Source organism: Pleurodeles waltl, chromosome 4_2 (assembly GCF_031143425.1).
Source record: "Pleurodeles waltl isolate 20211129_DDA chromosome 4_2, aPleWal1.hap1.20221129, whole genome shotgun sequence".
Taxonomy (NCBI): domain Eukaryota; kingdom Metazoa; phylum Chordata; class Amphibia; order Caudata; family Salamandridae; genus Pleurodeles; species Pleurodeles waltl.
The window spans coordinates 55,704,978-55,728,439 of NC_090443.1; the positions used below are offsets into that span (position 1 = coordinate 55,704,978).

The 23,462-nt window shown below is 45.2% G+C and overlaps 1 protein-coding gene across 4 annotated transcripts in view; it reads left to right on the forward strand.

Moving 5' to 3' along the window:
- ITGA7 (integrin subunit alpha 7) overlaps positions 1 to 23,033 on the forward strand; it is a 259,855-nt gene extending 236,822 nt beyond the window's left edge. For 2 of the 4 annotated variants that reach the window (XM_069230634.1, XM_069230633.1), the window contains exons 24-25: positions 3,752 to 3,877; positions 21,906 to 23,033. In XM_069230634.1, coding sequence (XP_069086735.1) covers positions 3,752 to 3,877; positions 21,906 to 22,082 — 303 coding nt within the window. In that variant the 3' untranslated portion in view covers positions 22,083 to 23,033. Of the gene's footprint in view, positions 1 to 3,751; positions 3,878 to 5,071; positions 5,189 to 21,905 lie in introns of all 4 variants that reach the window. The other 2 variants (XM_069230635.1, XM_069230636.1) reach the window with 2 other exon arrangements.
- The last annotated feature ends 429 nt before the right edge of the window (positions 23,034 to 23,462 follow it).

Here is a 23,462-nt window from a genome sequence, read left to right on the forward strand (position 1 = left end):
GCTTCTATGAAAAGGCTATTGTCGCCGTCATTGAGAGCGCATTCAACAAGAGCTATGGTGACTACAGCCGCCTGATTTGCAGGAATTTCATTGAAGGATATTTGCAAGGCAGCAACATGGAGAACGACATTTGCTTTTGCAAAGCATTATCATGTTAATGTGCAAACCAGCAAGGAGGTTGGTTTGGGTAACGCAGTGCTCTGAAACCTCATTCCCACCATCCTCTACTTGATTTAATGTATAGTACTGCTTTGATCATCTAAATTCAAACATAAATCTATGAAAGGTCCAGTGCTGGAGCCGGAATAAAGCTACTTAACTGTAACTCTGGTTCGCAAGCATTGGTATCTTTCATAGAGTCACATGCAGACCACTTACCTCCCCTTATAATGAGGCTTAATATCATTATAAGTTATGCTGTTCGATATAGAAAATCCAACAGTTCGAAGCCTCAGACAGGGGACCTGGTGGCTGAGGTGGGCTCTGATTGGCTATGGTTCAGGTGTATAATGATGTGAATAGGGAGGAAAATATGAATGTAATTCAGAGTAATTGAGTGTGTTGGTACATTGCAGCATTAACATTGTTACCACATGGTTCCCAGTCTGAAGACGGGGAATGATTCAAGTATGTGAATCTATGACAGCCACCAATGCTGGAGAACTAGCATTACAGTCACATAACTTTATTCATATTCTGTAGATTAACCCATGCAAAATACTACACCATACAAGGGTAAAATTAGGAATGGCTCCCCTTAAACTTCCAAATTAACGTTTTATGAATTACAAAAGTGAATTTGCACTTGTAAGTGAAGACTTTTGTACATGTAATTTCAGATTACATGTGCAAATGGTTTAATGGATCTGGCTCAAACACTTTGCATCTAAGCAGCAAGAGCTCAGTCCCTTCAGCTATGCCTTGTTTCATACACAGAAGAAAATTAAAAGTGATGGTTGGATTGCTTGAATTAAACTCAGCCATTGTTTGGGCCAATATCAGTCCATTGTATTTTTATACATTTTACCACCTCATTTAGAAACAGTTCAGTCCAAACTGCTAGGCCAGGTCCCCTCTGAACAGAAACACAAGCAACCAGAGATTGCTTTCGGCCTATTTGGGCCTCATCAGTGGGGTACAGCGTGAGTCCTACTACACAGTGAGCAAGAGACCCATGTCTGCGCATACCCATCATACTTAAGGGATTGCACAGAGGAAAATAAAAATGTGGTGGGTTAATTTATTTAATTTTATTTCAGCCCTACCAACTGCTTGTCAGCTGAAAGTGTTCATCAAAGTGAAACAACACAGAATGAAGATGAACCTCATTAAATCAAATGTGCCATTGTAGTGATGGTATCCACATATCCTTGTCCGGTTAAAAAAAGAACCATTTCTGGGGCATAGGTACAGACTTGATCACCTATTCAAAGTATCAGGCAAGTTCCTACACTGTTTTCTTCCACCGCTGGTCTTGACTGACTAGCTGCTGAATACAATAGGGTTCTCGAAATCCTCGAATGGCTATACATCTTAAAAAGAAGTGATACATTCTTTCACGAGAACACTGTGTGCCTTTAAATGGAAGCTGTTTCACATTTGTATCTGAAGAAGAATATGAGCCCTCAAAATGTCAAGACAGACAGTGTTACCTCGTCTTCTACTTATCGTTAACTTCAGCAACCAGTTTTACTCAACAAAAAAGCAATTGACTGCCATTTTACACCTTGTAAATGTCCTTCTAATACATTTTTTTTGTAGCCCACTTATTACCTTTATCTTCGTGGACCTTGATAGAGTATTTCTTCTTGTCATGAAATTCTTTCACTCGTAGGATTAAATGTAATCAATCTCAAAACTAATGAGCTTTCGTTCATACTTATGTATAAGATAAGGGAAGTGGCATTTTTGTTACTATTACATCATCTTCAGGGATGAGTGAGATCAAATCTCTATGTGCTCATGAGTCATTGCTTTGACACAATAAGGTGTTGTTAATATGCAGTCCTAAATCACAAATGAGAGTATTATAACGTAAGTAGGTCGGTAGTGTATCAATTGTGACACTAGACCATAAAGGAAATCCCCCTCACAGACCACACACCACTTTACAGCTCACCTACATTACACCTCTAGTCGAGGTACATGAGTGGTCTAGTGTCACAATTGATACACTACCGACCTACTTACGTTATAAGAACCCCGTACTCTCATTTGTGATTTAGTATTGTTTTTGGGAGTCGAGTACGGCCTGTGTTCTTCTTCTTGCTCCCATTTACTCTCCCTTAGTGTAATGTTAATATGCAGTCCACTTTCCTCTCTTCCTCTATCATCTTGGATTTTAAATTATGCCAAACCCAGGGGTAGAGGTTTTAGCATGCACTTTATTATAATGAAAGTCAATTAATAGGAAGAAGCTAAATTGGAAGAATATTTATAACCCAAAATAACCCCATAATTCTCTTATATTTTAGTGGTGTGATGTCTTGCTAGTATTGGTGTGCAGCAATAAGTTCAACTTTTTTCTGCAACGCACACTCAGGAAAAGCAGCCATGTGTCGCTGCTCCATGGGCTCAGGTTAACGTCAAATTTCACCCACATGTATGTGGTCCACTCCTATATATGCAGAACACTGACAATTGTCTGTTCAAGAACTTTCTTATTCGAGAACCATGTAGGCCCTTCGCTGCACATCACATGTCCATGCGAGTACCTTTTTATGCTGCATTCTGTCTCCAGTTTGCTCCTTCACACATGCCGTAAGGTCTGGTTCCCAAGACTGTCTCTAGTCAAAATAACACATGATGAAGCTCCTGTATGCTCGCATTCTGAGAGCTCCAATGCTGACAACATGGATGCCTGCTTATGGTCAGTATCGACTTCTGCTGCTTCAAGAGTACATGTTACTGAAGCCTGTTGGCTTCACCTGCCGCCTCTCAGCCTTGCTTCATGTTTCACTGCAGAACCATGCTTTGTTTTTAGTAATACATTCAACCCTTCACCACCATGCTCAAACAGACTTCTCTCTTGTCTTCAGGGAAATTAAATAATCCTTCACTAATCTTAGCTAGCTCCGCCCACTCATAATAGTCATGCACCCAAGTGCTGCTTTAAGTATAAACAAACATCAATACGTTACAAGTACATACTTTTACCAAGCTTTATTTCATTGGCTTTGACTCCAGAACAGGCTATCGTTGTGGGTCAGGCCTCTCTGCACAAACGCTTTACTTACCAAGGGTTTTTTCTGTTTTTCTCTCTATTATCCTATTTTCCCTGATGTAGGATTGAAGAAGGAACTTGCTATCATAGTTTAATGTTTCGGAATAATAAAGAAGATTACATAATGGAGACAAGCGAAGTTGCCTACTTGTTCTAATTTTCTATCATGGTTAAGATCTTTGAATTCATAAACAAAATCTTCCCCCTCGATAAAACAAATTTGATTTTTACTTACACCACCATGTCAAAATTACTTCCTAACTGACCATGATTCGCAGTCTGGAATACAGAAGTACATAGATTCCTTTAAAAATACATTGTGACAATTCTCATGCTGAGAACGCAATGCACATTTCCACCATTTCCTGCTTTTTGTCTTATTGTGGAAGAACTTAAGGAAGCTTTTCAACCAAATGCACTTTATAGTTTTGCATTTAAATAATACTTCTCTTTATTTTAAAACAAAACTGAAAATGTTGCCTCTTTTAAAGCCATCACCAGTAACTATTGCTATCTGTCTTTTCCCAGATACCTGTAATGATTTACCCAGAAAGTGCCATCGCTGAATTTGGCGGCATCCCGTGGTGGATAATACTTGTTGCTGTTCTGGCTGGAATCCTTGTTCTTGCTTTGTTGGTACTCATCCTCTGGAAGGTAAGGAAGCTCAGACCTTACCATGACACAGTAGATCACTACCTTGTTTGCAAGCAGCTGTGGTTGCTGCTTCCTTATTGGTTGAGGTGCAGCATGCCCTGCTGCGCGTAAGCCGTGTTACAGATGAGGATGACTACAAATAAAAGATTTGTATTGGGAATGGAGTTTTGTGGGAGGTTCTTTGTTAAGACACTCTCTTATATATGACTGTTTATGGGCCTGGTGAGCACAGAATACCTTTCCGTGTGTTTTCATCAGTACATTAAATATTATGTGACTGTTGACAATCTGTAAACAGAAATGGTTGGCGATGCTGGACAAATAGTGTTACACAGTCTTTCACTCTCACGGTGATAGTAGAGAAAAATCTAGACACTAAGTGAAGTCTTAGAGGTTTCTGTGGTGTAGTGTACAGAAAATGGCACGAGTTAATAGATCAGTCACAGCTTACATGCTTTCTATAGCAAATAATCTGTTTACGGCCAGTCTGGTAAGAGGGGCCAAGAAGAGATGTAGCTCCAAATGGAGGTATCTTGATTTTTGGCTGACAAACCTAGACATGCTCTATTCCTTGCCATCTTAGTAAGGCAACCAATTTCAAAGGTGATACATAGCTCCCAGGGCCATCCTGGTATCTACAACTTTACTTCCCCAGACCTGCCTTCTCCTGGTCTAAGCCTTGCTGATGGCAGTAGACTACTTTTGTAGCTTATTGTACAGACTCTTCCTCCTTCAGAGAAGGGTCTATTTGCTGAAAGCAGAATATGTTTGCAACTTGCCGTCTTGTGTGTCCAAGGCCCTAATTTCCCTTTGATAAATACATCTGCAGCAGTAGTTCCCAAGACCTGTCTTCTATGCCCAATGCCCTAGTTAATGTAATTATTTATCCTCGGGGTATAGCTCCTCAAACGTGGCACCACTTCTAGTCAAACATCAACAAAATACTTCTTCAAATTATTGTTTGCTACTCCTCCTTCCTATGATACTTACACTTGCCTTGTCTGGCCCAGGTCATAGTTTTTGTCAAGCAGAATACATCATTAGGCAATAGCTCCACAGACCTGCTTCTTCTGCTGGTTGCCCATGCATAATGTATCTGCAGCCCATGGGTTCTTAGACTTGCCATCATCTCTGGCCAAGGCTTCCCTGTTTTCTCCCTTGATTTGCCTGTGCTAAAATTCCTTCCTCCTGCAGTGTGGATTCTTCAAGAGGACCAGCAGAGAGTCAGACTACACCACCAGTTACCACCGTGCTCACCTGGCGCTACAACCCTCGGAGATGGAGAAACAGGCAGATGAAGCCTAGCAAGTGGTCTGTGTGTAGTGATGGTAGATGTGGTGCATGCATGGGCCCTGCACATGAGCTTGGTTTGGTGTGCGTTTGTGTTTGGTGCACTATATATATCTGTGGTTGCTTATGTAAAGGTTAGATGCTCGGATATGTGCAGTTTGAACCCATCGTTTTGTTCCATTATTTTGAGTCTAGTGTGTGCAGCTGTCAGGGAGAGATCCATTCATGGCTTTAACATGCAATTGACTTTTCTAATTCACAATTCATCAAAGAGCAGGAGGAGAAAAGCGCCTGTACATTCAATATGCTCTTGCTACTAGAGACAGTAGTATTTCTCTGGTCAATATTTACTAGAGAGATCAAAGTAATTCTATATGTGATTTTACTTAACCTCCTTTGCTACCCAGCACTCTAGCAACTTAGGGGCATATTTATAATGCCCTAGTGCCACCTTGTGCCACATTAACGTCAATATTTTTTACATTAATGTGGCCCAACAAGGCCGAAATCCCCGTGCTTTATTTACAGAGTGGCGCAATGCATGCATTGCGCCACTCTGTAACCCTTTGCCCTACATTATGCCTGCGCCAGGTATAATGTATGCAAAGGGGGCGTTCCTCCGTTAAGGGGGCCGAAAAAATGGCGCTATGAAATCTATGAGATTCCCTTGCGCCATTTTTTACGGCCCTTTTAATGCCTGCTTAGAGCAGGCATTAAAAGGGTGCTTCCATTCTTTAGAATGGGCCCCTATGTACTCTGAAGGAGCAGCGCCAACAGTTTGGCACTACTCCTGCTAAGTACATCAATAGCGTCAAAAATAATGACGCTATTGCCCCCTACCCTGTGCCATGATACACCATATTTTAAATACGGTGCGCACATGGTGGCAGTACGAGGGCGCTAAGGGGCGCAGGGAAAGTAGCACGCACTTGGTGCAGCACCACTTTCCATAAATCTGCCTCTAAGTCTGTCAAGGTAATCCAGGAACCCTAAGCCATGCTTGGTCTGCCTTCATTAGTATGATGAACTGAGAAGGCTAGAGCTTAGGTGGTATGATGCTAGACGAAACAGTGAAATGCATAAAATACAATGGAATATGTTATTTAATTTGGCTGAAAAAAGTAAAAAAATAGGTTTCGTGGGTGGAAACCTCCAAATTGCTTTTTGCTGGAGAATTTTAAGGAAAAAAGGGGATCACTAGAGGTGCAACTGGAGAAAACAATTGCACTTCCATAATTGAGAGGTGTATGCATCAATAGGGAGTAACGGCTGGATCATGGGAAACAATGATACAGACGTATAAATGCTAAAAGATGTTTCAAAAAGTGGACATTTACTAAGAGAGATGTGCTTCTAGAGATACAAGTAATGTTATGAGACTGTGGTCTAGAAGAGCAGATTGAAGCCTAACTAAACAAAGGCTAAAGCAAGCAGCTACCTGCCAGAAGGGATAGTGGGGTGAGAAGATGCTTAGAATACAATCTTAAACAATAGTGTTACCAAGGAAGAGAGGAACTGCAAATATCAAAAGAGACATTCAGTGTTGGTGTAGGTAGAAAATTCAACAGAATTCTGCAAATCTTCTGAACTACAGCCACTGGTGAATATCCGGCATTGATAGTGAGCCATCACTGAGAAACATATCTGAGTGTTGCCAATCCAGACAGAGTGAAAATTAGTCTCCTTCCTTACTGTGAGGGATGAGAAATAGCGTGAATCAGACAGCAGAGCAACTTATTGGGTGAGAGCAATACTACTTTAAGCATTATAGATTGACAAGCAGCTGAGACCCTTCCTTTGGACCAGTCTGTGTTTGTGAACGACATGTGAGTGATGCATTAGTGCCATAACCTGGTAACATGATGCATGTGGGCCTCTCCTAATTCTTTAAGTGTATGCACTAACTTCCCCACTGAGTGGTTACTTAAGTACATACTTATATGCACTTCCCTACATTGTCTCATAGATAACCTCTTCCTTTTTTCAATCGAATATTTTAAGGTTCAGTGCAAAAAATAACATTTTGATCATTTTATCTTCTTTTATCCATAAACCTCAACATAACCACATTTCCCCATGTAGTTTTGCATTAGTGAAGTATAATGCCAGAACAAAAACTGGGAATAGAGGCCTGACGCTCAAGTGCAGCAGTAACACCATTGTCTCTGGGCACAATTGTGGGCTCTGTTGCGCTGGGCTGCATTTGTGATTTCATGGAGTATGGGCTCCAGGCTCCCACTCTCTGGGGATGGTCCCCAACATGTCCTGACCCTCAGTTGGGATACCTTTGTGACTGTGTCCACCAAAAACAATAAGTGAGAGACAAATATATGTAGACTTTTGGCTCCAGAAAACTGAGATATGCCAATCGTCAAAACCTCTCATGTGGTTCTGAGGAAAAATCCAAACACCGATTTCTTTCTTCATACCAGTACACATGAGAATTAGATAGAAGCTTAAATAACAGTATTGGAGGCAATGTGGAGGAAGCAGTATTCTAAAGTCTTTAAGTCCTTACTTAGAGATGGGTGGTAACTGGACATTTGCCCAAAAAAATACCAATGCTGCCCCAATCTCTCACCCTTTCCCTCCCTCACTCATTTACAATGAGAGGGAAGGTGGAGTTCTCCGGTATTGGATCTTTCATAGATTCACTTGATTGAATCATTCCCCATCATCGAAATGGGAGTACCAAGGTATTACAGAAAACAGCAGAGAAAAAATCCTACATAGAAGTCAGTGTTAAATGACATTCATTTTAATAGCTTATTAACCTCATCTAAAAAGGCCCAACGTCCAGCCAGTCTTGAACGGCACCTTTTGGAACCCTCACCCTGGAGGCTCCAGTCTCTTCTGCGCATTGTGTAAAGGGAGTCCCCCTTAGCTCTGCCCAGTTTACTCTTTTTTCTCAACCTTCTAGAAGATTTACTTCAGGATTTCATTCCTACATATATACATAACAATATTCTGACTAACCATCATGTCAGAACTCACCCAAGAATGATTATTTAGACCTTCTGGAATGTGGGAAAATGCTTTATTCGGAGGACTCACGTAAAGACTGCATCTACTGCTTACATCCACATCACAAGTTGAGAAACTGTCAAATGTGTTGTACATTTTCGCAAAAGACACTAAAAGACTGATAGGGTAGACTTCGGATCTGGCTTCAGAAGCTGAAATCCAAAGATGAACCTTTGTCTGAAGAGGACATTGATCAATCCTCGCAGATTGTAAAATCTAGAAAAGGGACAGATCGCCTCATAAAGTGCCTCCAGAAACACCAAAAAGATGCTTAAGAACCACCATGGATCTTCAGGATTTTCCCCTGCAAAGGTTTATTCTGAACCTACCAGTCCTTCAAACAAAGGAACTCAACTGAAGAATTTGTTTAAATCCCTACCGTCTATAACAAAGCCACTTAAATTGACTTCCACCTCAAAATCAAACAAGACCGCCATCGAGGACCTCTCTGTGGACAGCAGCGTTGACTTCTTCTACTTCTACCATGACGGTAGCATTGACTGTGACTTCTTCTACTTCTATGGTGACTTTTACCACAGCGTCAGCCCATGATTATCTCTTCATCACTGATGGTATTGAAGCCGATCAAGAATCATGTCCGTGAAGACAGCGAGTTGCACTATACAATGAGCCCATCGATGACCACAACACCATTGACATCTGTATCAGCTCCGTCAATGAAGACACAAACGACGACGGCACAGTTGACAATGACACCACTGACTGCAGCTCCGTCGACAAGAGCACCATCAAAGGCGACCCCGTGGATGAGGACATCGCCGACTACGGCTCCGTCAACAACACTGACTGCGAAAGAACCATTGACAACAGAATGGATTATGGAAATAGAAACATTAACAACAATAACAGCAAATCTGTCAATGATACCATCATTTCTTCCTTTATCAAAGATATCAGTTAAGCTTTTGCCGGCTCATACATCCTTGGGCAAGGTCTCTCCCTGCCCACCTGCTGATTTACTGAACTATGATGATTCAGAAGACGACGACCTATTCGGAATAGCCCACACACAATCTGAACTTCATGTGAAGTATCAAGATAACAAAGATGAAGAGTATTATGAACACCAAACATACACACCAGAACCACAAACAAGACATTATGAGGAGGAATACGTAGGTTATGGACACCAGGAACAAGAACAGTTTGTGAAAATGCCTTTATTGCTCATCAGCAATTTACAATCTATGCTACAGAACTACAATAAAAGAATCCCAAGCTCCGTGCCTGCTGCCCCCTCATCACTAGTCCATTCTCCTCACATCTCCGCGGCTGTTCCATGCCCATTGCATGCTGTGACTGCACCAGCGTCTCCATTGCCCACACTTGCTGATACCTTTGCTGACCCTCCAGCGTTTGATGCACTTTTCACGGATGATGACAGGGAGGAAGGTGAAATAAGGTACGTGGCCTCAATCCCGAACGAGTGGGATGATTACTTGATACCATTTCCATCCACCTCAACAACCTCTACCTGTGGATTCCTCACCAAACACTATACGTGGCTTTCATAATCTTATAGAGAGGGCAGCAAAGAGATTCTAGCTTCCTTTATACACAAAGCAGTCAGATTGCTTCTTCTATGTTTTTAAAGAGCCCACAGAGAAAACTATCAGAGCCATGCCCATAGTAAATTTCATCATGGATAGAAGCAATAAAGAATCCAGCAACAGTTTCAGCAGTCCTACCCCGGCTGGATAAAAAATATAAAGTGCCAGAGGATTTTCCCGCCTGATAAATTAGTCAGACTAAGCCAGACTCAGTGATCTTGCAGCCAGCTCAACGTCGATCTAAAATTCCAGCTATACCTATCTCCAAACCAGATGGAGGTGGATGTTTTTTCAGGAATATTGGGAAGCTCTTCTCATCCATGGCTACCACCACAGTTAAAGCTGCAAACTCATTAGCAATCCTAGGTCACCGCAATACCAGAGTCAATATTGTCCCCAGTATTCTCAACAATGGTACAAACCACGCCTTCATCTGCCTACAAGTATACACCTAGAGAAAAACAACCCTCCAGAGGAAGAGACACTGCCGGGAAGCAGTGACCTTTCAAGGGTGCCGACTACCCCCCACAATCCACAACAACTCAGGGGTTGAATGTCCAATTATCGTCAATAATGGTCCCTCATAACTTTGGACAAATGGGTGCTAGACATCATCACTCATGGACAAGCTAGAATTCATAGCGCACCAACCAAATGTTCCCCCTGAAAAGAGCTCCAAGATCCCTTCTCAAGCAACTACTACTCCCAAGTGTCAACCATGTGAAAAAAGAGTAAGTTCTGAAGACTCAGAGGGGAATCGGTTTCTATTCTCGCTTCTTCCTCATCAGGAAAAAGTCAGAAGATTGGCCCCCTGTTTTAGATCTTGGGAGACTCATCAAATATTCACGAAAACAGTCCTTTCATGTGCTTTCCCTCCAGGATGTGCTGCATCTTCTCAATCAAGGCTGTCACATTACAGCTATCGATCTCCAGGATGCATACTTCCCCGCTCCAATTCACCCAAATCACCACAAATTTCTATGGTTCACAGTAGCCGGCACCCATTATCAGTTCAAGGTACTGCCGTTCAGACTGAAATCAGCACCTGGAACTTTCACCAGGTGTATCGATCCAGTGACATCCTATCTCAGACAGTAGGGAGTCCAAGTATTTCTATACCTTGACGACAGACTTATAGAAGCTCCCATTTCTCTGCAAACAACAAGTGATACAGAGACATATCTCTCTCTCTCAATTAACAGTCTAATCTCAAGATATCTCATCTCACCCCCTCAACAGCCCTTGTCAAGTCGCAAGTTTTCCCCTCGCAAGAAAGGCAGACAAAATTTTTAACAACTAGCATGGATACTACAACGAAAAAGGTCAGTTTCTGTCCGACTGTACAATTCATTCCTCAACATGCTCTTGTCTTGCATTCCCCTAAAACCAAATTGCCTACTCCAAATGCGTCTGTTACAAGAAGAGTTGGATAGGCAATGGCTTTGACTACATCATTCAGATTACTCCGACCATGATCACAACCGTGCGTTGGTGGGAACAAAAAACAAACATTGCCAAGTGTCTGTTTTTCTTAGCACCAGTTTTGGATTTTGTACTAACAATGTATGCTCCCTTGAAGATTGAGGTGCCCATCTCCAGGCCCTAACACTCAGTGTCACGTGGACTCTTATCCAAAAGACGATGCCCATCAATCTTCTGGAGCTCAAAGCAATAGCTCTTGCCCTGGTCTCTTTTCCCCCAGAAATGTGAACTCATCAGTGCTGATATGAACAAACAATACTACCAGAATTTATTACATGAACAAGCAAGGGGGCACACGATCACCAGAGCTTTCGCTACAAGTGCAAGAAATATGGACTTGGGCTATTCAACACCAGATTACGCTCAAAGCTGAGCATGTCCCCAGAGCTACTAATGTACTTGCAGACACACTGAGCAGGATAGAAATTACCTGTCACAAGTGGGAGATAGACCAACACACTCTAGACAACATCTTTGCGCATTGGGGCAGACAGAATTTAGATCTGTTTGTGACAAGAGTTAATTGAAAATGCCAGTTCTTCACAAGCTGGCACCCTCAAGAGGGATCATGGGGAAATGTGTTTTCGATCGGATGGTCAGGGATTTATGGATACTTCAGGAAACTGAAGAGGGAACCCTGTTGGATACCCAGGTGGCCCAGAGAAATTTGGTTCACAGAGTTCCTGCTTCTGTCAGAACAAGCTCATATCCGACTGAAGCCTATTCTAGTGCTCCTGACTATGAACAAGCGCGAGGTCTTCCATCCCAACCATACATCGCTTCACTTATCGGCCTGGCTCCTGAGTTCCATGAATTTGCCACACTAGATATTCCTTCAGGTTGCAGAGATATCTTAGCGAATGCCAGGGCTACTACCACTAACAAGACATACAAACTGAAATTGAAACGCTTCTGTCTCTGGTGTATTGAATATTACATTTACCCTCTTTCGTCTCCGCAGGAACAACTCCCGTATCTGCTTCAATTGGCGAAATCTGGCTTGTCTCACTCTTCCATCAGAGTGCATCTAGCAGCAATCTCTTGATTCGTAAGAACAAGTATGACACTGTTGTTGTGGTCTAGCCGGATAATAAAACAATTTCTCAAAGGTCTCTTTAGGAAGTTTTCAGTGGTAAAGTTGGCTCTTCTTGTGCACCTCAATGTGGTACTGGCACAGTTAATGTGGGCCCATTCGAGCCTATTCATGAAACAGACTTAAAACACCTAACTTGGAAAACAGCAACCCTTGTAGCGCTCACATCAGTAAAGAGAGTCAGTGCCATTCAAGTTTCACGATAAAGGAGCCATTCCTTCAATTTAAACAGAACAGTGTGGTGCTTCTGACTAACCCTACATTTTTACCTAAAGTCCCTTCAGGTTTCCATATGAATGAACCCATTGCATTACGGGCATTTTTTGCCAATCCATAAACTGTAGCGGAGCAATCTTTAAGTACATTAGATGTCATTTCATTTACACAGAACTCAGTCAGTTACGCAAAGTGGATCAGGTCTTTGTTGCCAATGGAAGCTTACAAAAGGGATTACCAGTTTTCAAACAGACTATAGCGCGGTGGGTTGCACCAACTATACAGTTCTGTCATAACGAAGCTGGGAAACCATTTACAAGCAAATTTAAAGCTCATTCAACTAGGGCTGTCTCCACCTCCACAGCCCTTTTTGCTGGTGTGCCTATTCAGATAATATGCCATGCATCTACATGGGCAAATAGACACACCTTTACTCAGCATTATTGTCTGGACTCTGGGGCCAAGAACATTCCAGCGGTAGGACAGGCAGTGTTGCGCCATCTGCTTCAAGAAAGTGAGCCATTTTTACATATATTTCCCATCATCCGATGTGTTGTATTATGATATTGTGTACAACTGTTAACTGCTAGCTATTCTGATTCAAGCACGTGAATCTATGGAAGATCCAATACTGGAGAAGAAAATATGTTACTTACCTGTAACTGTAGCTCTCCAGTATCGGTATCTTTCATAGATTCACATGCAGCTCACCCTCCCCCTCCCCATAGAGGCTCCCCTTATTTCCATTCCTATTTTATCACACTTGTGCATGAACATCTGAGAGACTGGAGCCTTTGTGGTGCGGGTTCTAAGGGGTGCTGTTGCCTGTTTGGCTGGACTTTGGGTCTTTTTTAATGAGGTTAATAAGCTGGTAAAAGAAATGTCATTTAACATTGACTTCTATGTAAGTTTTTCTCTACTGCTTTCTATAATACATAGGACTCCCACTTCGATGACAGGGAATGATTCAAGCATGTGAATCTATGAAAGATACCAATACTGGAGAACTACGGTTACAGGTAAGTAACTTTTTTTCTTCTCCGTGGTTGAGCTGCAGCTGTCTTCACTATTGGAAACACCCTGTCTATTGATTTGACTCCAAGGAACGTGGGTTCTTGCAGCCGTCATTGTAACTATTGCTTCTTTCCAGTAATTTTGTATTGATATTTCAAAAACAGTGTTCAATGCAAAATAACAGCATGCCAACTACATGACAGCCATTTTTTATCCAATACATATAATTCTTGTGAAGTATATCTGTAAATGGTTTCCATCAAATATAGAAAAAAAATATTCCAAAAGGCAGTAGTAAGGAATTAACTCCCAATAATAGAATGTTAAAACACTAAAAAGAAAACCAAATTCTGTCATTCCTTGCTTCTAAGAACTTCTAAATATTACTGGATGTTTGTATGCATGCTGAGTTATACTAGGGGAATACTTTTGCCTGTAACTCAAGTAACGTTTCTCCAAAAGGGTATACTGCACACAAAACGTCAGCTGGAAAATACTTCTCACTAAAGGAGAAAATATCTCTCTGTAAGCCAATTTCTATTCACATAATTCTCCAGGGAGCAAAAAGTAAATAAGCACATTGTGCAAAATCGTGGAAGTTCTGAACTTTTCATGTAGTGCGAAATATGAATTAAACAAGATAATGTAACGTAACAAAAAATTTGCACTGACCTATGAAAAAATCCTTTGATTGTTCCCCACATATTTTAAGACAATTCCAAGTATTAGGGGGGCCTTTCTTATTGATTCTTGGCAACTGACCGCCAAAGCAGGGGTCCATCTTCAGGAAGCACATACGTGATGAAAGGCTACTTCCAGTGTCTTTTTTCCAAAGATGTCTGTTACTTGGGAGGAAAATTTTAATAAAAACAGCAACAACTCATGATATATAATTGAGACTTTTAGTATCTTTTTGAGATTCCTGTGAAGTTATGTTGATTTGATGGAACGGCCGTACACTCTTCTAGCCGTTTCTAGACTGTGCTATGATTATAGCTGGGAGAACAAAAGAACAGTTTAAAAAGGCTCAGTTCAGCTTTGACCAGCTCTGATTTTGTTCAGTACTGTTGTGCTGCGATCTTTGAATCACAACTTTAAGTTTTTGCGCAAATAAAAGAAATTCACAAGCGATTTCAAAAGCAATTATCATTTTGCCATTGAAATACTGCACTTCTGCAGTTCTGTAGGTGGCACCTGTGGCTACAATCTCCTCTAGGCCCTAAACCAGTGTAAAGAGGGCAGAGCTTGGGTGAAGATGGCAACACTTGTCTCTTGGAAGCTCCACTCTGGTTGCACCTTTTAAAGTATACAGAGAGCTCCTGCAGTGGTGTGCCATATCAACCAAAGGATCGAAGGGTAGGAGGCATGTCTGGATGTGGCAACACTAAAAATGAGTCCACTAGCAGCAGTAGGTGCACACTTGTAGAGAAGCAAGATGGCAACATTAGCAGCAAAAGAGGGGGAGAGACCACCTAGGGACAGCTGAGGAAGTGTTGCAACCGAGCACGAGCAGCCTTTGGAGAAGTGTCCAAGAGTCTGGAGAGAAATGAAGTTGGATCCATGTCTGGGCAACTGAGTGTCAGGCTCAGCTTATCCAGCTAAGTGCAGAGTGATGTAGCTGTAGCCCCCTGCTTATGACCTCAATTCTTGAAACGGGAGAAGAAATCGGCAACTGGTGCTGGGAAGATGTATAAGAAAAATAGCACACTCAGCTCATCCCACATCACATCTCAAGTAGAATTTGGGGAGCATAGGTTAGTTCACTGTGGCCAGGCGGAGAATTGAAATGGTCCTGAGTGGAGGTCACAATTGAAGCTGCCCTTGTAAACCGCTGGACAGAAGGTGACAGAGAAAAAGAAGGTAAAGGGGTACTTGAGGGGTGCTGCCAAGATACACCACCGGATGCAATAATGCTGAAACTGCTTTGATTGGGAGGGAGTGGGACCTTCATTGAACCAGGAGAAGCGATGAGTCAGTGCCTGGCCTAAGCAGGAAAGGTAGGGGAGGAAATTCTGGAGGTGCAGCGGGTGAGCACAGTACCACACTTGATCTAGGTCTTGCAGAAGCAGGTTTGGGGTTAACTGGAACTGATGTGACCCTAAAGTCCATCTGAGATGAGGTGGTGAAAGATTTGGCTGGAGGTGGTCCCAGAGGTACACTTTTTGGAAGAGTTGCCCAACACAATATGCCTGCATGTGTTCAAGCTTGAACAGTAGGTGCTGAAGGTCGAAGAGGCAGCTGATAAACAGGGGTAAGATCAGAAACAATTCAGAACATGGTAATGGACTTGAAAGGACAGCACGTTCTCAATCAATCAATCAATCAATCACATTTATAAAGCGCGCTACTCACCCATAAGGGTCTCAAGGCGCTGGGGGGGAGGGGGTCAGTGCTCGAAGAGCCAGGTCTTGAGCTGCTTTCTGAAGGGGAGGTGTTCGGGTATGGCGCGAAGGTGACTGGGCAGGGAGTTCCAGGTCTTCGCTGCCAGAAAAGAGAAGGATTTTCCTCCGGCGGTGGTTTTGCGGATGCGGGGAACGGCTGCCAAGGCCTGACCGGTGGAGCGCAGAGTGCGCGGAGGAGTGTAGAAGGAGACGCGGGAGTTGATGAGTTTGGGTCCGAGGTTGTAGAGGGCTTTGTGTGCGTGGGTGAGGAGTTTGAAGGTGATCCTCTTGTTGACCGGGAGCCAATGGAGTTTTCTCAGGTGTCCGGAGATGTGGTGGTGGCGAGGTATGTCCAGGATGAGTCGTGCTGCGGCGTTCTGGATCCGTTGAAGTTTCCTCTGCAGCTTGGTGGTGATGCCGGCGTACAGAGTGTTCCCGTAGTCCAGGCGGCTGGTGACGAGGGCGTGGGTGACGGTCTTCCTGGTGTCGATGGGGATCCAGCGGAAGATCTTGCGGAGCATGCGGAGGGTGTTGAAGCACGCTGAGGTCACCGAGTTGACCTGTCTGGTCATCGAGAGGGAGGAGTCCAGGATGAAGCTGAGGTTGCGTGCGTGGTTGGTCGGTTGGGGAGTGCTGCCTAGGGCGGGGGGCCACCAGGAGTCGTCCCATGCGGAGGGGGTAGGGCCGAGGATGAGGACCTCCGTTTTATCTGTGTTCAGTTTCAGTCGGCTGTCTGTCATCCAGGTCGCTACTTCCTTCATGCCGTCGTGCAGTCTGGTCCTTGCTGATGTGGGGTTGTTGGTGAGGGATAAGATGAGCTGGGTGTCGTCGGCGTAGGATATGATGTCGAGTCCGTGTTTGCGTGCGATGTTTGCCAGGGGGGTCATGTAGACGTTGAATAGGGTGGGGCTGAGGGAGGATCCTTGGGGTACGCCGCAGATGATCTCCGTGGCTGCGGATCTGAAGGGGGGGAGGCGGACTCTCTGGGTCCTTCCGGAGAGGAAGGAGATGACCCATTCCAGGGCCTTGCCTCTGATGCCGGCGCTGCAGAGGCGGTCTATCAGGGTGCGGTGGCAGACCGTGTCGAAGGCTGCAGAGAGATCCAGGAGAATGAGGGCCACGGTTTCACCCTTGTCGGTCAGGGCTCGGATGTCGTCCGTGGCTGCGATGAGGGCGGTTTCGGTGCTGTGGTTGGCCCTGAATCCGAACTGAGTGGAGTCGAGGGAGTCGGAGGTTTCCAGGGCGGCGGTGAGTTGAGCGTTGAAGATTTTCTCAATCACTTTGGCGGGGAACGGTAGGAGGGAGATAGGCCGGAAGTTTTTGAGTTCGGTGGGGTCTGCTGTAGGTTTCTTTAAGAGGGCGTTGAGTTCTGCGTGTTTCCAGCTTTCAGGGAAGGTAGCAGTGGTGAGGGAGGCGTTGATGACGTCTCGGAGGTGGGGTGCGATGATGTTGTCGGCCTTGTTGTAAATGTGGTGAGGACAGGGGTCGGAGGGTGGTCCCGAGTGGATCGAGTTCATGACGCGGGTGGTTTCCTCGGTGGTGGTAGGGTTCCAGGCGAGGATGGTGGAGATGTCGTTTGCGGCTTCCGGGGGCGGGTTCATGTTGGTGGTCGTGAAGCTGTTGTAGATGTCGGCGATCTTACGGTGGAAGAAGGTCGCGAGGGAGTCGCAGAGGTCCTGTGAGGGAGGGATGGGATTGGTTTCTGCGTCCGGGTTGGAGAGCTCTTTGACGATGCCAAATAGTTCCTTGCTGTTGTGGGCGTTGTTGTCAAGTCTGTTCTGGTAGGCTGTTTTTCGTGCGGTGCGGAGGCGTTGGTGGTGTTGGCGGGTGGTGTCCTTGAGAGCTGTCAGGTTTTCCTCTGTCGGGTTGAGGCGCCATGTCTTCTTGCGGAGGCGGCATTCTTTCTTGGAGTTTTTGAGTTCGGTGGTGAACCAGGAGTTTTTCTTGTGGTTGTTGGTGTTGGTTTGGGTCTTCAGAGGGGCCAGGAGGTTGGCGCAGTCGGAGATCCAGTTGGTGAGGTTGTTGGCGGCCTCGTTGGGGTTGCTGGTGCTGGTGGGTTGGTTCAGGGAGAGCGTTGCTGCGAGTTGTTCTGTGGTGATTCGGTTCCAGTGTCTTTTTGGTGGTTGCCGGGTGTGGTGATGCACGGTAGTTTTCTTGAAGCTGAAGTGGACGCAGCTGTGGTCCGACCATGTGAGTTCGGTGGTGTGGCTGAAGGTGATGTGTTTGCTTGAGGAGAAGATGGGGTCGAGCGTGTGTCCGGCGTAGTGGGTGGGGGTGTTGACCAGTTGTTTCAGTCCCAGGTTGGCGAGGTTGTCTAGAACGGCAGTGGTGTTGTTGTCGGTGTGGTTCTCCAGGTGAGAGTTGAGGTCTCCTAGGAGGATGTAGTCGGTGGATGAGAGTGCGTGGGGGTTGACGAAGTCTGCGATGTCTTCGCTGAACTTGCTGCGGGGTCCTGGTGGTCTGTACATGAGGGTGCCTCTTAGGGTTGTCTTGGGGTCGATGTGGATCGCGAAGTGGAGGTGTTCGGCGTCGGGAAGTGAGTTGTCGGTGTGGGTCGAGATGCTGATGGAGCTTTTGTGTGCGATGGCGATGCCTCCTCCGGTGCGGTTGAAGCGGTCTCTCCGGATGATTTTGTAGCCGTCGGGGATGGCTATGGCGATGTCGGGTGCCGAGGAGGGGTTCATCCAGGTCTCGGTGAGGAAGGCGATGTCTGGGTTCGTTGAGTTGATGAGGTTCCACAGTTCGATGGCGTGCCTGTGGACGGAGCGGGTGTTGACCAGGATGCATTTGAGGTTGCTTCCGGGGGCGTCGTTCTTGGTGGTGGCGGTGTGGGTCCGTAGGCAGGTGAAGCGGCAGTTGCTGCAGGTGAAGGGTCCGTGGGTTCGTTTGGGGGTGGCGCGGTAGCAGCCCGGCGCGCGGCCGGGTTTGAGGTTGGCGAGGGTGGCGGAGTCATAGGTCAATCGGGGAGTGCGGGGGCCAGGGGTTCGGGCGCTGGGCGCGGTCCAGGCGCGGACGGGCGCAGACGGGCTTGCCTTAGGCGCGCCCTCGCAGCGGCCGCCATTTAAGGGGTAGGTGGGGAGGCGGGGTCAGCTGGGAGGCGGGAGGTGGGCGGGCAGGGGAGCTGGAAGCGGGAAAAAAGAGCGGCAAAAAACGGCAGGAAAAGCGCGGTAGGAGCGGCGGGAAAAAGCGGCAAGACGGCGAAAAGGGAACAAGAGCCTACTAAAATCTACTAAAAAGGAGGGGCTGAGAGGGGAGGACGGCGCACGGCACTCGGGGGCACACGCACGGGATACAAGGAGAGAAAAGGGAATTTCAGTCACTCGGGGGCACACGCACGGGATACAAGGAGAGAAAAGGGATTTTTAGTCAGCACAAGCACAAGCACTCGGGGTACACGGGCAAGAAGGGGGGAGCACACTCACAGGAGAGGAAGGCAGTCAGGGACTGGAGGCGCTGCGTGAGCAGGGGAGCGACCTACCCGAGGGTCAGTGGTCGCTACCTCTGCCTCGCAGCGGCCGCCATTTAAGGGGTAGGTGGGGAGGCGGGGTCAGCTGGGAGGCGGGAGGTGGGCGGGCAGGGGAGCTGGAAGCGGGAAAAAAGAGCGGCAAAAAAGAGCGGCAAAAAACGGCGGGAAAAGCGCAGTAGGAGCGGCGGGAAAAAGCGGCAAGACGGCGAAAAGGGAACAAGAGCCTACTAAAATCTACTAAAAAGGAGGGGCTGAGAGGGGAGGACGGCGCACGGCACTCGGGGGCACACGCACGGGATACAAGGAGAGAAAAGGGAATTTCAGTCACTCGGGGGCACACGCACGGGATACAAGGAGAGAAAAGGGATTTTTAGTCAGCACAAGCACAAGCACTCGGGGTACACGGGCAAGAAGGGGGGAGCACACTCACAGGAGAGGAAGGCAGTCAGGGACTGGAGTCGCTGCGTGAGCAGGGGAGCGACCTACCCGAGGGTCAGTTCTCTTTCAGGAAAAGCAGTATGAACTTGAACGTCAATCTAGGAGAAACAGTGTATACATTAGGTGGTCCTAAAAGGAGTGGAAGGCAAAAAAAGTCAAGCTCTACATTCAGGAAACATCAGAAGCCATACTCAAAAGGAGGAAGAGCCAATCTGACTTAACAACCACACAGGTTGTTTCCTGGAAGACCACAGATTGAATTCACGTGGATATTCTGGAAAGGATGCAATTCTTCGAAGACAAGTAGGCCGTAATGAACAAGCTGAGAGAGCGAGGAGATGTCTTGATCTATGGCTTCCTGGTGCACATCTTTCAAGGCATGTCTGCAATAGAAGAAGGTCTTTAAGCCTGTGAAAGAATTCTTGAGGATGAATAAAGGGCAGTACATATGGGGCCACCCTTTCATCATCCTCTTCACTTGGAACAGAATGCAGGACGCTTTGCACACTAGATATTAATGATTGCTCCAGCTACAGGCACATCTTTCTCTTACGTTAATCAACAAGAACATAGCTAAAAAAGCAGCTTAAACATGACTCCACAATTACATAAACACCTGCTATCTAAGAAATTACTACCGATCCAGCTTCATATCACACTGCAGCAAAGCGTAAAAGAATACGCCTGAACACAGATTAAGATGAGCCATGCCTTTTGATTTTGCTGGACATCTCAGCCTTGTCCAGCACCCTCAACCCCACCCTGAAGTCTTGAATGGGATTTACTGAAAATGTCATTCACTAGTCCTGCCTATCCAACAGACACCAGTTCATATTCATGGGCACCTTCAGGTCCCAGAAGATCCCTATCCTCTGTGGAGTCCCACAGGGTACCAACTTGCACCCTACCTTGTCCCGCAATTTTCCTCCTTTGTCTTCGTCCATTTCATGGGGTTCCTTGCCATGTTACTCATAAATAGCAATATCAAAATTCACTAATACGCCAATGACACACAATTCCACTTCAAAAAATGCTTCAGATATCCATCTCTTCAAACACTGCCTGCACCTGAAACTGCCAATACCTATCAGAACCTCTGCCTCACATAGACAGGATCCCTACTATGTGTGAAGAAAAACAAGCAACAACTAGTCTAAGTTTGAGTCAACAACATGGAAGTATTTTTATTTAACCTCAGCTTTCACCCATTGCCAAGTCACTTGGAGTTACACTGAACACCGACCTCCCACTCAAGAAACACATTGCCAAGACAACCATCTCTCTCTACTGAAGCATTCGAACACATACACAAATGATATCTCATTTTAAGTTGCAAATATAAATAAAAAATAGTAATGATTTGAATAGGAATGTAGGAGCGTTTCTAAATTGAATTGAAGCCACACATCTTCCATACATATTCTGTTTGCTGCAGCTGCACTGCTCCTATGAATCAATCTTAGGATCCTAATTTAATTTTTTGCCTCCAATTTCAAACTCCTTTACTTTTTTAGTACATTTTAAAATGTTCAATTGTACATTTAGCTACTTTATTTACTTACACTTTATTAATATTATTAAATTTTCTAAGTAGTCGTGGACCCCTTGAGGAGGGGGAAATTTGCAAAGGGATCGTAATTACTAGTTCTGTGATAATTATCACACACATACACTTTTCCCCTGATAGATTCCGGCAGGTCATACCTGCTGAACTTTTGGGGAGTAATAGGTCTGTAAAAAAAAAATGCAATAGATGCAAAATTCATTGTTTTTAAATACCAAAGCTATGTGTTATGCCTCATTTTCAAATTGGAAATAGTGAATATGAGGTATTTACCACAACATGTTATTACCCCACCCGGCGGTAATGTAATTTACCACTTGTGGCTTGCACAGAAAGGTCTTGCATGGTTGGAGAAAAATTAACAATGATTGGCTTGTCAAATATTCACAAATAAGCCAGAACCGTTGTGGACCACGCGCGGTTTTTCTTTACTTTTGTAGGCAGTTGTGCCCGTCGTGGGAGTAAAACACCTCTCTTTTTTGTTTCTAGTTGGGTTTCTTCAAGCGCACCCGCTATGAGGATGACAAGGTGCCCAAGTACAATGCTGTGAAGATCCCGCGGGAGGAGCGCCAGCTGTTCAAGGAGGAGAAGACGGGCACAATCCACAAGAAGGACTGGGTGACCAACTGGAGCGAGAATGACGGCACTGTACAGAGCTCCGCATAGCAATCCCAGGCGAAAGCTCTTATCTCCCTCGCTGGGCAAGTCAAACGGCCATGCAAACTTTATAACACCACTTGGGTGAGCAAATGAGCACCCTCCAGACTGTGCAACAGAGCAGCAGGTGTGTTATTTGAAGCCCACAGAGTCCAGACTATTGACTCCCAGAGCGGGAGCTAAAAAGAGAACCTTCAAACATTACAGAACCGAAAGAGGCCTTCATAGAAAGGAGCAGATTTCGTTATTTTGATTTGTTTGTACAAAAGAAGTGTGTTCTTTGCTGCACCAGGAATGAGGCTGCAATCCCTGTGGGGGTGGATGGCTGTAATCGGTTTAGAGTCTGCAGAATGGTGACCTTTTCCCTAGTTGGGAGAGGTAAATGGGGGGCAGGGGGGAGTTTGCTTTTCTGCTTCAGAAGATGTAATGTCAAGGATTGCCATAAAGGTGAGCGGCCCTGCAGGTTGATTCCACACAAAGACTTAACCCCCCTGAAATGAGACAATCTCCTGTATGGCACTGGAGACCTGCAACCCTTTGGAGCTCGCACAGGACAAGGCAACAATTCAAATTGCGACACCCAGAGTATTGCAGCAAGCCACGTGTACATTGGTCTCGTCCATGTCTGTCACTTTGTGTGAGACTTATCTTGCTCCATATCCTTTAACTAAGAGGCCTTACATCTCTGGGTATCCATATGTCACTGTGCGCATTTCTCTTTCTCTCTAGCTGTAGGGGTTTCTTGCTGGCTGTATTTCTCCCACTGTCTGTCTATCCCTGTGAGGGCTATTGCTGTGTATCCTAATATGGCCTCGCGCCTCTTTCCCCTCTTTCAGGATCTGTATCTAGGACTCCTTGTCTCTATCTCTTTTCCCATACGCCCCTCTCCCTAAGATGCTGGGCATCTCTCTTCACCCTCTTATTCGAAAGTGCTTTATGATAAAGTTTCTATGAAAGGTGGCTTGTCTCTCCTTAATCTGTCTAATGCTTAAAGTTCATGCCGTATTAAAAATGTCTGTTTGTGCATTGCTTTTGGGCACGTAGCCCTTTAGAACCACAGTAAGCACCAAGATCAAACTACGTTATCTAAGTTTGACCATAGTAAATGCACAGACATCCGTGGTGTGTCAGTGATCACAAGAATTGGGGTTCATCTGAAACGTGCTATGAGTGACGTTAGTATCTATAGAACAGCTATGGTAAAGTCTCTGTACAAGGCACTGCCAATCTGTCTAGAGCTCATGAGTAAGGTACTGTGAAGGAACAGCCAATGAAAATGTTTCAGTGACAGCCCCATATTGCACTGAGCGAGGGAACTCAGTTTGCCAACCCAGCCGCTCCAAGAGAGATTGGGATAAATTCTCTGCAAATAACTTTTTTTCATCCATG